The sequence below is a fragment of the Dendropsophus ebraccatus genome, chromosome 1, assembly GCF_027789765.1.
Source record: "Dendropsophus ebraccatus isolate aDenEbr1 chromosome 1, aDenEbr1.pat, whole genome shotgun sequence".
Lineage (NCBI taxonomy): Eukaryota > Metazoa > Chordata > Amphibia > Anura > Hylidae > Dendropsophus > Dendropsophus ebraccatus.
In genome coordinates, this window is record NC_091454.1 from 189,802,708 (window position 1) to 189,815,514 (window position 12,807).

The 12,807-nt window shown below is 38.1% G+C and overlaps 1 protein-coding gene across 4 annotated transcripts in view; it reads left to right on the forward strand.

Annotated features, from left to right (window-relative positions):
* The window catches only part of TET3 (tet methylcytosine dioxygenase 3), a 65,844-nt gene extending 60,977 nt beyond the window's left edge, over window positions 1-4,867 (forward strand). For all 4 annotated transcript variants that reach the window (XM_069986867.1, XM_069986874.1, XM_069986888.1 and 1 more), the window contains one exon: window positions 698-4,867. In XM_069986867.1, the coding sequence (XP_069842968.1) occupies window positions 698-2,382 (1,685 nt within the window). In that variant the 3' untranslated portion in view covers window positions 2,383-4,867. The remainder of the gene's footprint in view (window positions 1-697) is intronic.
* The last annotated feature ends 7,940 nt before the right edge of the window (window positions 4,868-12,807 follow it).

Below are 12,807 nucleotides of genomic sequence, written 5' to 3' on the forward strand. Positions count from 1 at the left end.
ACTGAAGGTTTTCCCCGCTTACTTTGCCACAGAATGCTGCAGCTGCTTCTACAAGTGTAATATCTATTGTAAAGCTATCATGCATTAGAATAAACATTTGGGGGGGGATCAGTATCACTATTTCCGGGACCAGGGCATGAGCAGACCTGCAGTACCTGAAACAGCCATTGTTGGCATTAGAGGGGGGCTGTGTCGCACCTTTCTGCTGCCATTCAATGTAAAAATATAAATATAATTCTGCAATTTTACAATGGCAATGGAGACATGACCAACCCATATACCCAGTACTTTGTGTTAACTATCAGCATTTATATGCACTTGATTTATTAATGCCCATGAGCTGGAAAAACACAGTCCATCTTATCTGTAGCCTGCCATCCCTTCCTCTTTTGAGTATGTTGTGGTTTCATGGGTTGGGTCAAGGCTGTTTACCCCTTCTTATATTCACGCTGATTCAGCAGAGGGGCCTGTACACAAGTAGTGTAAGGAATGGCCCATAACAGAGAACACACTCTATACATCAGAAGAATGCTGTGTCCAAAGACACGCTACTGAGCTGTAATACTGCTGTGTGCATGATTCCTTAGACTACAGACAACAGTGGGTAAACCATATTGTATAGGCATAGTCATTGATGGATTGTACCCAATTTGTCTATCTTGAACCTGCTAACTCCAGTATTTTCCCTTATCCACAGGTGCACCACCAACATCACAACAACAACAACAACAGGTAAAGCCTTGTATAAAAGTGGAGCCTACAAATCACTACAGTACCTACAAGTATAATGCAAATGGAGTTGTTGAGAGTTACTCTGTGTTGGGCAGCTGCAGACCTTCCGATCCCTACAGCATGAATAGTGTTTACTCCTACCATTCTTTCTATGCACAACCACCTAACCTGCCTTCTTTAAATGGCTACCACTCAAAATTTGCTCTTCCTCCCTTTGGATATTATGGCTTATCCAACAATCCTGTAGTCCCTTCCCAGTTTATGAATTATGGTTCCAATGACACAAGGACTGGTGGATGGATGAGCAACGCGTTTGAGAAAAAGTCTGAAATGCAACCCGCAGCTGAAAGTGTGAACCATGGATATGGCAATGAGTCCTCTGAGCAAAATTATGGGCGTCCTGGAGACATGACACAACAGTACAACCTTCATGATGCAAACAGACAAAAATCGGCAGGTACCCCCCACCGGACTACACCGGGTCCAATGGATAACACTCCTTATTCATCCTGTTTTAACAAAGTAATCAAGAAGGAACCTATGAATGACTTCTTGCATGATGCATTCCAGAGATCTCCAAGTGTCCATTCTCTTTCTCAAAGTCCTGCTTTGAATCTTTCATTACCGAAAAATGATCAGGCCATTCCCTATAAAGCAAACGGGGCATTGCCTCCTTCCGAAAGGCCAAATTCAGCAGGTCCTCAGAATATGTTTATGAACAGTGAGAAAACCGGTTTAGCTAATGGTCTGGATAAGAGAGATTATTATGGTGCCCAGTCAAATGGCATGGGTTTGAAGAACATACATGGACCAAATAAGCAATGGGGTGTATACGGTATGGATAACCAGACTGGTCAGCGTGATTCTGACACTCCAGGAAAAGTCTGGAGCTCGTGCAAGCTCAGCGAAAATTCTGCAAACACTCATGAGAAGAACTGGAATGGTGGGCGTTCGATGAAGGAGACCCAAATGTTTCAAGAAAAGCTCTGGAATTCGGTGGCTGGTAATGATAGGTGCAGTGTGACACCTAGTGCTGGCATGCAGGAAAGGTCATGGAATATGTTTGCTTCTCCAGCCACTCCATCAACCCCCTTGAAAACAGATACATGGGATCCATATAGTCTAGATGATAATGTAAACGAGACGCCGGTAAAGAAAGAGGAGGATGATGAAGAGGTCTGGTCTGACAGTGAGCACAATTTCCTTGACGAAAATATTGGAGGAGTTGCTGTAGCCCCGGCCCATGGCTCCATCCTAATAGAGTGTGCTCGGAGAGAGCTTCATGCTACTACACCTCTAAAGAAGCCTAATCGCTGTCATCCAACCCGAATTTCCTTGGTCTTCTACCAACACAAGAACTTAAATCAGCCTAACCATGGACTGGCACTTTGGGAAGCCAAAATGAAGCAATTGGCAGAAAGAGCGCGATTGAGGCAGGAGGAAGCTGCTAGATTGGGGATCAAACAGGAAGTTAAAGGCTTTGGCAAAAAGAGAAAGTGGGGTGGTGCTGCTACTACAGAGACCCCACCTGTCGAAAAGAAGGACAGTATTCCAACTCGACAAGCAGCTCCTATTTTGACAAACTCTTTTACCACTTCATCTTCCTATGCCTATACCAAGGTTACGGGACCATACAGTCGCTGGATATGAGATTAAAACAGCTACCGTTGTGGCCATTGTACCTCAGCTATTTGACAGCACTGTAAAACATGGTGCTATTTTGGTGCTTTTTATTTTCTCCTGTGTACCACAGGGGGGATCCTGTATCTTATCTGTACACATCTCCCAGGACATGATCCACAAGAGAACTATTACTGTATTTTTTTTTTTTCAATTAATCTTAAAAGAAGATTTATATCTGCATTTTTTAAACCTACTGTTGTACAACAAATGACAGGAATATCTTGGCGTCCTTTTACAACACACACACGAAAAGAAGAAGAAGAAAACGAAGATTTTTAATCACATTCAAACATATATTTATTGGATTTTATAGAACAATAATGGTGCAAAATTTATAGCTGAATCACATCTGCAAAGGTTTTCTAAGTCACTCGAAAACATAGCTGACTTGCCACCAAAAAGTATGCTTGCAAGTAATTCTTTGTGGGTCTAGTACTCTCGTAGATGATGGTAATGATGGATCTATGGCAGCGGGCTACATCACAGATACAGTAGCCCTTTTATATTCAAATTGGGTTTTAAAAATTATTGACATCTAGATGTAACTTCTGCTGGGCCATCAGAACTTTTTGTTCACACTAATATTAATGGAGGTCCATCTGACTTTCCAGTATTTTTGAACATAGCGAACATGAATCCATCATGAATGGAACGCATAAGTGTGAACAGGGCCTAGGACAGATGTGTTTGAGAATATGACTGCTTAAAATCTACAGATGTAATCAATATATTATTTAAAGCGGCATTTTTTATTTTTTACATTTTAAATATATTTATAAAAAATGTAATCATTTTATTCATCACTTCAAAATCCAGGCTCCACCCTCAAGTTGTGATGTATGTAAAACTGTATTTAAATATAAAAAAAATAATAATTTAATAAAATTATTTTTTACCATGTGGGAGAGGAAGCCTGTTTGTAAAATATCGTGATCACTCTTTTTAACAATCTTTTTGCTGCTACTTTTTGCACCTAAGTGAAATTATATCATTGGAATTTGTTGAGTCATTTCAATGCACATCTGTTAGTTGTTTTTTTTTTTTTAGACCTATTCAATTCTTTAAAAATATTTTTTCAAACTACTGCAGTAGTGGGAAAATTTTAATTTTTAAAAAATGTAATTTTAATTTAAAATTTTAATTTTTAAATTGTTGACAAAAGGGCTGCTGTATCTTGCATTCAATGAAAACTGTGAATATTATGCCATTGTTGTGTTTGATGGATAGCATACATGGTGCTGGTAGGCACTGGGGCATTCTCTGTTTCATTTATATCATTAACACTGCCGTGCAGACCACAATATCCTGGAATTACTTATGTTTTTGAAAATTCTTACCAATTTTTATTTTATATTTCTTTCTTTCTTTTTTTTATTATTGTAAATGCATTGAACCATTTTTTGTAATTTAATTTTTATGGTTTTGTTTATTTGATATCTATATTTTTTTTTTTTCTGGCGGGAGGGGGCGGGTAATAAGGAGTTTGGTGCTTTATCTCCTTACAAACCAGACAATTATTGCAACATAGAATATCTATGACAGCAACACCTATTTTTTTGGGCCTGAAGATTGCAGGTGCTACAAAGAAGAATTAAATAAAAAGTATTTTTATGAAAGTAGTGGAATTAAGACTATTTAGATTTTTTTAGGTGGTAAATGTATTAGTCTCTAGATTGGATGAAGGTTGCAAGGTTGCGTCAGAGAGAATTAATAAAACAAACATTGCACCTATATTATTGACTGCCCCAAATGCTGGGCAGTTTGTTGTTCCATACAGAATGTAAATCCAATTGTAACTCAATTTTTTTATATTATTATTATAATTATTTTATTTGTTTTGGGTTAGGTTTAGAACGCATGGGGGTATATACTCCATGAAGCTAAATTTTTGGAACCATCAGTCTGTAAATAGCTTTTTTTTTTTTTGCCTGTCTTATAATTTTGATTTCAGAGCACTTTTTATCCTGCTGCAAATACATAGATAATGGGAGAACTGTATATAGAGGTAGAATATTTAACACAATGTGGCCGTCCTACCAATAACTATATCTGCTTTTATATATATATAAAAATATATATATAATTTTTTTTAGTTGTAATTTGTAAGCTACAGAATTGTTGCTATTGTACAGTCTAGAACAACCATTAGGAAAAAAAAAAAAGATAATGCCACTCCACCCCCACAATATACTTCTGCGGCTCTGTATAAATGTTATTGAGTAATTGTACATTTCACACAGGCTGGGAACATAGGTCAAGTCTATCAACACTAGATGACATTACAAGACTATAGTGTGACATATTTTGTTGAGGAAGACCCCCTCCAAAAAAAAAAATTTGCATTTTTACCTTGTATAAATTTACCTTTGACAACTGCAGTATAAAATAAACTCTTTACCCTTCATCTGGATAGAGAAGTCATTCATTCATGTTTTCCCCCAAAATTAAATTTAACATTGCTATTTTGGACAATGAAACAAACATATTGAGTTTTCCGGGTATTAGGAAAAAAGGGTTCATATTTTTTCACCTGCAATAGTGCCACTTTTCTATGACTGGTTGTGTCTGGTATTGCAGTTTAGTCCTATTCACATGAAGGGAGATAAGCTGCAACATAAGACTCAACACATCAGATTACAATCTGCCAATAATAGGTGACCATAACTATCTCCTCTCTTGACTTTGAGGCCACTTAAGTCTTGACTAAAAACATATTAGCAGTCACTTTTTTTGTATATGAAATTGTATTGTGATTTTTGCGTAGGTGTGCTAATATGTCAATGAGGCAATGACCGTTTGGAGACAAAGTGGGATATAGGTAACCATATACTTAGTTTTAAAATGGAAGGATCCAGGTCTACAACCACAGTGTAGAAACACATATTAAAGGGGTTATCCAAAGAGCAGAGCAGGTCCTACCTCTTCTGCTCTTCAGTGCTCCCCCCCCCCCTACCATCTCAGCCAATACCTTCCACAGACGAGAGGGGGGCGGAAGCATGTTGCGGGCATAGTTTCGCCCAATAGCTGCCCAATGTCGCCACAACAACAGCAACATGGGCAACTATTGATCATTGACTGCAACTTATCCTGCCCCCCTCTTGTCTTTAAAAGTTATCAGCAGACACGGTCAGGGGGAGGAAGTGGAGCACCAGAGAGCAGAGGAGGTAGAATCTTTTCTGCTCTTCAGGTAACCCCTTTAAATGAAGTCCTAAATATTTTATACCAAATGTGTCCGCATTAAATGTGGACCTAGAAATGTGGCTGTGAGATACAGCACCTACCTGTGCACTAGTTTTACCAACAGTCATGAGAGCTACTATTAGTTAAAATTTGCTCCATAAGGTTTCCTTCAAAGGGGATCAGGTCACTTATCTAAAGGCGGTATATGATAAACGGGGAGGCACTGAGCTCGGTGATATATCTTTTTTTATATAAATTTAATCGTGGCATGTGCTAGCAGAAATCGTAGATAAAGCCTGTGAGTCTTGATTTCTCCGCCCACTTGATGGACAGGGAGATTAGTCACAGTGTGTGGGTGGGGTCAGCAGGACTCACAGGCTTTCATTTTATTTTTAATCTAAAAATACATAATTAAATTCTAGAAAACTAAATATTCCCAAACTCAGCATGTCCCTCTCTATCCAGTGCCGGTCTCAAGATAAGAGACCTACCAAATCCACTTTAAAGGGGTACTTAAGTGAATATTTTTTTCTTTCAAATGAACTGGTGTCAGAAAGTTATAAGATTTGTAATTTACTTTTCAAAAATATCAAGCCTTCCAGTACTTATCAGCCACTGTATGTCCTACAGGAAGTGGTGTATTCTCTCCAGTCTGACACAGTGCTCTCTGATGCCACCTCTGTCCATGTCAGGAACTGTCCAGAGCAGGAAAAGTTTTCTATGCGGATTTGCTACTGCTCTGGAGAGTATTTGTCACAGACCAAACTGGCAGCAGAGAGCACTGTGTCAGACTGGAAAGAATACACCACTTCCTGTAGGAGATACAGCAGCTGATAAGTACAGGAAGACTTGAGATTTTTAAATAGAAGTAAATTACAAATCTATATAGCTTTTTAAAACCAGTTGATTTAAAAGAAAAAAAAAAATTCTGGAGTACCCTTAAGGCCACTATTAAACAGTATTTAGGTCAGTATGAGCCAAAACACAGAAGCGTTGCAAATATTTCCATCATATTTATATACAGTACTTTCAACCAAGTTTTGACTTTCAACAACTGCTGCAAAACACTGACTACAATACTTTGAATAAAAGTGGCCCAGATATTTTAGGTGCTCTTTTAACTACTGGGCTATTCATCTGGAATGTAAACGTATTTATCCATGAAATGGACATTTGTATAAAATAATAAAATGATGTATTTTATAAGCCACAGAATTATTATTTGGTACGGCTGTGCAATGACCAATGCGTTTTGGAATGCAGTCTATCTTAGAGGAGACAATAAACTGTATATAGGTTAACTGTATCTTAAATATATAACAGCAAAACATTACACCAAAGCTCATTTTTGTTTTCCAAGCATATATATTCCCCCCGATGAAATTGGTAAAATAGGAGAAACTCCCATGTTTCTAGGATTACTTAGTACTATTGTAGGATGACAAAAAAATGCACGACCACCAAATGTAAGGATTGGTAACTTATATACGTGCCCAACTGTACTACTGTACACCTCATCTATGTGATCAGCCTTAAGTATATGTATATGACTTGATCATAACGGGTCGATGAAGTGGCTAGCTATGGGTCTTGGCAGATGTAGGCTTCTACCTTCCGTGGTGGAAGATGCTGGATTAGTGCTGTAATGCACTTGTATATGTCTATGATGTATTTTCTCCCTATTTTACTAAATATAGCTCTGTATTTTTCCCTCTCAATTTCCAGTGGTGCTTAAGTCAGTCGATACCTGATAAAAAAAATAAATATCATAGGACTTAAATTTGTGATTTTTTTTTTCTTACTAGCAAACATTAATGATTTTAATGCATAGAGACTTGAACAAAACGGAGATTGTGCATATTTTTGGATCAAAAATATAAAGATATTGTGGCTGTGTTTTTACACTACATCTGTCCTACCTCAGACTCCTTGCTTTGACCCTCTCCTTCCAGAGAAGGACCATAGTTCTGGATGCGATTGGGGTTAATTCTTGCCTGCATCATACTCTGTGCTATGCATAACTTGGCAGCTCAACTTTTTTAAAAATATTCTTTTTAATAATAAGCATTTTTCCCTATTTTTCAAAAACTATTGATGGACTTCTATAGTGTTATCACTTCTAAGTATAATGTATGTGACCCTCTACCCCCTCCAACCCCTTCCCAATTCAAAGCACTGGCAAACTACTGTTTGCATGCAACAATGTATATGATATATACATTAATGAACCCATATTGTGTTGAATATAGATATCAATTTTGTATAAGTGTAATGATTTAAGGTTGGATTCTGTAACTGTAATAATATGTCTGGAGAGAAACTGCTGGAAGTTTTGCTTTCACTGGTGTCATGGTATTAAATCTTACCTATTTGGACATGGTTTCTGTCTGTATTCTTTCTTAAGCTGTGTGTTCATTGGTGGTTGCACTGATCTGGGTACTAGGATTTCTTAGTCGACCCTCTAGTTGCGTCTTGTCTAGAGATGAGCGAACCTCGAGCATGCTCGAGTCCATCTGAACCCGAACTTTCGGCATTTGATTAGTGGTGGCTGCTGAAGTTGGATAAAGCCCTACGGCTATGTGGAAAACATGGATATAGTCATTGGCTGCATCCATGTTTTCCAGACAACCTTAAAGCTTTATCCAAGTTCAGCAGCCCCCGCTAATCAAATGCCGAAAGTTCGGGTTCTCGAACCCAAACCCGGTTGGCTCATCTCTAGTCTTGTCCTCTGCATAGAAATGTTTGATACCCTCAAATGAATAGAATTTTTTTTTTAAAAAAAGTAAGTATATATCCAGCAATGTAAGTTAATATGGAAAACTGGGAAGTATAATTGTCTGTATCCAGTAATATATACTGAATTAGGACTTGGCATCAATCTGTGCTCTCCATTAATGTAGGGTGCAAAAGTTGCCATCGCAGCCAGGCCTTGGTTGATCCATATTGAGCTAACCGATACTATATATAATGTATTGGTAGTTAGGAGCCCTTTACAGGTTTTGCACGAAAGATAACCTGCAATAACTTTCATGCAGCCCGAACCATGCATCATTGGGGAGTTTCCTGTGGCTTCTCCCTGCCCCGGCAGCTTTAATCAACAGATCTTTCCCTATAATTTAAACCGGGAAAGATCTGTCAATCAAGGCCGGTAGGGCGGGGTATATGTAGAGTCCACTATAACTCAAAACTAGATAGCCCCTTTGATGCTAGAAACATATGTATTCTCAAGGATCTAAATCAGGGATGGGAAACCTTCGACCCTCTAGCTGTTGCAAAACTACAATTCCCATCATGCCTGGACAACAAACCTTTGACTTTTCCAGGCATGATGGGAATTGTAGTTTTGTAACAAATGAAGGGCAGCAGGTTCCCCATCTCAGATCTAAAGCAACCAACCACTAAAGAGAACCTGGCAACTTCCAGATTGAAGTTCTATTTTTAATTTTTTTTCAAATAACAATCAGTATATATGAATACCACAGTAATATACCACTCTTAAAGGGGGTATTCCCTCCCCATACAGTGATATGCTAATACACTCTGATCAGTGGGGATCCACCTTATCTTGAGAATGACAGGGACAAAGTGCATTATTGCATCCTCTTTACAGTTCTTGCCCTGAACAGTATTCCCTGACCTCAGTGTCGTGCAGGGAACTGCAGCATAGTCAAATCCATATGGGACTGGCTGCAATTCACAGCAAAGTGACGAGAAGCACCAGTGTGCCGGAAAGATTTAAAAAAAAGTATACACCCCGCCACACCAAGGCTGCAACGTCTTCATTCTCATGATCGTGGGTGGTCTCGGAGGTCAGATACTTGCAAAATGCCATCACTTTATCAGATGAAAAAAACCCCTATAAGCCAACAATATTAAGAACTTTAGGCCTTGTTCTTGCAATGCAAGATGGAGCTGGATCCAGTAGAAGTCTTATGACTTTTACTATGTTTTAGCACCATGTGAACAATACCTTAAGATTTATTGGGATTCCTTAAGAACTTTTACATCTATCGCTCACCCTACAAATAAATTCCCAAGATGGCGGCAGAAGTTTGCCTTAGGATTAGAGATGAGCGAACCTTAAGCATGCTCTAGTCCATCCAAACCCGAACTTTCTGCATTTGATTAGCGGTGGCTGCTGAAGTTGGATAAAGCCCTAAGGCTATGTGGAAAACATGGATATAGTCATTGGCTGTATCCATGTTTTCCAGACAACCTTAGAGCTTTATCCAAGTTCAGCAGCCACTGCTAATCAAATGCCGAAAGTTCGGGTTCGGATCGACTCGAACCCGGTTCGCTCATCTCTACTTACGATCTCTAAATAAGAAAAAAAAATATTAAATCCTCAAATTTTAAGGTGCTTTTATTTAGTTCTAGGGCTAATCTGGCAATTTTTGTTACAGGATAGTTGGCCGTATATGAGATTGCAACCTCCTGGTGTGCCTTGGCTGTAGGGAGAAGGAAATAAGCCAAAGCCAGAGACTTCTGGCAGCAGCTTACCTGTTGTTGGAACAAAGGATCGGACATGTTGAAATACAATGTGCCCAATGTGCTGCACAAGTTAGATCATCAGCCAATCCCTATAAATTTACAGATTCGGACGGCTTTGATCTAACGCGTATGGCCAGCTCCGGCCCGTGAAAGTGTAGACGACAACAACGCCAAGTTGACAGTATAGTGACTATAGATGTGGCTGTTGCATGCATAGATTTGCAGTATTGGTGAATAAGCTAAATAAATAATTTCAGGTACAATACATTGTTCTTTTTTGTTACTATTGTATCATACATCCTCTGTTTTTGTCTTTTTTTTTTTTTTCTATATACTGGTCTTCTTTGTAATGTGTTTCTTTAGTTCTAAACAAAACCAATATGTAAGCTTTGTAACTCTTGTGTGTTAAACTTTTTTTTTTTTTTTTTTTTTTAATATATGGTGCTATATTTTTATTTTCTATTCTATTTTATTTGGGGAGGAAAAAAACGGTGCACATAATTTATTTGTAATAACCATTTTTTCCCACATCTTTTCACTTACTGTAACACTTTTTTTTTGTTTTCCGAAAAATATACCTCAAGAATACATCACTGCAATTTGTTCATGAGCAGATCTGAGTAGTCCTACGAGAAGTAACAATGTCAGTTTCCACACCATAGTTGCCTACGAGCTACAAACTTATAATTGGAGAAAGTTTCTGGGGTTTGTCGTCCCACGTCTTACCTTAATGCCCTACAACAGGGATGGGGAACCTTCGGCCTTACAGCTGTTGCAAAACTACAATTCTCATTATGCCTGGACAGCTTAGCTTTGGCTGTCCAAGCCCAATGGGAATTGTAGATTCTCAACAGCCGGAGGGCTGAAGGTTCCCCATCCCTGCCCTACAAGAATTATACTTTGAAACTGTAAAACTCTCTTGTCTGTAAGTTGCCTCTGGTATTGCAGTGTAAGTGAGCTGCAATACCAGTCATTGCCGTAGACTTGAGTGGTGCTGTTTCTAGGGAGGGAAATGCTCCTTTTCTGTAATTCAGTCTTTTTGGTGCTTTTAAAACAAAATGTGGAAAGTCTACATGTCTTAGCTGGTGGGATGCAAAACCTTACATTTTGCTTTTTCAATAACCTTATCAGGGATAATTTGAGCAGAGATTTTGCCACCATTACGATGTAAATTGTTCAGGGATCCATCTCCAGATACCATCCTTACAGATACAGGCATTCAGCTTTTGATAACCTATTGTCCTTTTTTTATTATGCATAATGTCAATTGGGAAAACTTGTACATTTTAGGTATGACTTTGTCAACATTTTATCTTTATGTATTTGACTTAACCCTTTCCAGCGCCGAATCGGTTCAGCCTTGGAAACTGTTAAAATGGAATACAAAAAAAAAAAAAAATAATGAATAAAAAAAAATGGTTTTGTGGCATAAATTAATGCAGTATAGTTAGCTAGAAAATAGATGTTGATGTATTTGATTTCATGTCTTTTAAATTCTCTGGCTACAACGTTCTCCAATGGAGCTAGGCTTGTAGGCCACACTTGAATATATCTCAACTTGTGACTGTGGTTACTTGAAAATTCAGTTTTATTTTGGGGTTGATCTGATGAATGGTAGATTTTACGATTTCTGAAGGCGCTAGGATTGTGTATTAAACTGCAGATATGACTAGTACAGTAAATTGATGCTGATAATTTTATTTTGTATAATTTTCCATGTTTTTGTATTTTTTTTTCTCCTGATTTTTGCTCCCATTATTGTGTTCTGTAATTTTGTTTTTGTTTTTAGGATGCCTAAAAAATTCCAAGTATGAATCATTTATTTTATTTTTTTTGTATTTTATTATAATTTTCACAAGCAACCTGTTTGTGAGTTGTATTATTCCTGATAACTAAAATATTGTGGGTGTTTCAATAAATTTTATATTTATTTTTTGCACTCAAACTCTGTGTTTTGATTTCATACTTGTATTTGCTGTTTTTAATTGACCTTTAAAAAAAAATCTGCATGGTTAATAAAAAGGTTATCCAGGATGAAAAGAAGCACAACTCTTTTGTTGCAAAAACAGCGCCACCCCTCAGGTTGTGTGTAGTATTACAATTCCGCTTTTTTTTTTTTTAAAGAAAAAGCTGCCATGTTTTTCTAAGCCTGCATAACCCCTTTTAACCCTTCAAAGTGGTGACACCTTACTGTTACTGAGCTCCCATGAGTTCCCTCCATAGGGGACAGGACAAGTTCTGGACAATTTGCCAGCAATACTCATACCTGGACTTCCTTACTCCAGTGCCCGGGTGCAGTGGACTTAACAGGCTGGCACTATGCTAGGGTATGAGTTACACAGTACAGTACTATAGATAGTATGTTGGGGGTGTGGAGGTTATTGATGCACTGCGTTTGCAATTTTACTATGAAAATAAAAACCGCAATAGCATCACTGCTGTGTAGGAGTCATATAAGCATCTCTGGTCTAAGTAGTGTACTGCTGCTGTTGATCAGCTACACAAAGGACAGCTAATTGGATCTTTTTGGGAAGTCTGATAAGAGGGAAGCCATAATATTTCATAGGAAAGCTTTTCACTAACAATCAGCCCATATAGAAGGGCCAGCGATCAGCTGACAAACCAGAAAACGCCTATTCTTCGGCTTTTTTCATCTTTGTGTCACTACTGTTTCACAAAAGATGTGAGAGATATGTCAAAAGTTTTGATCGGTCCAGGGCT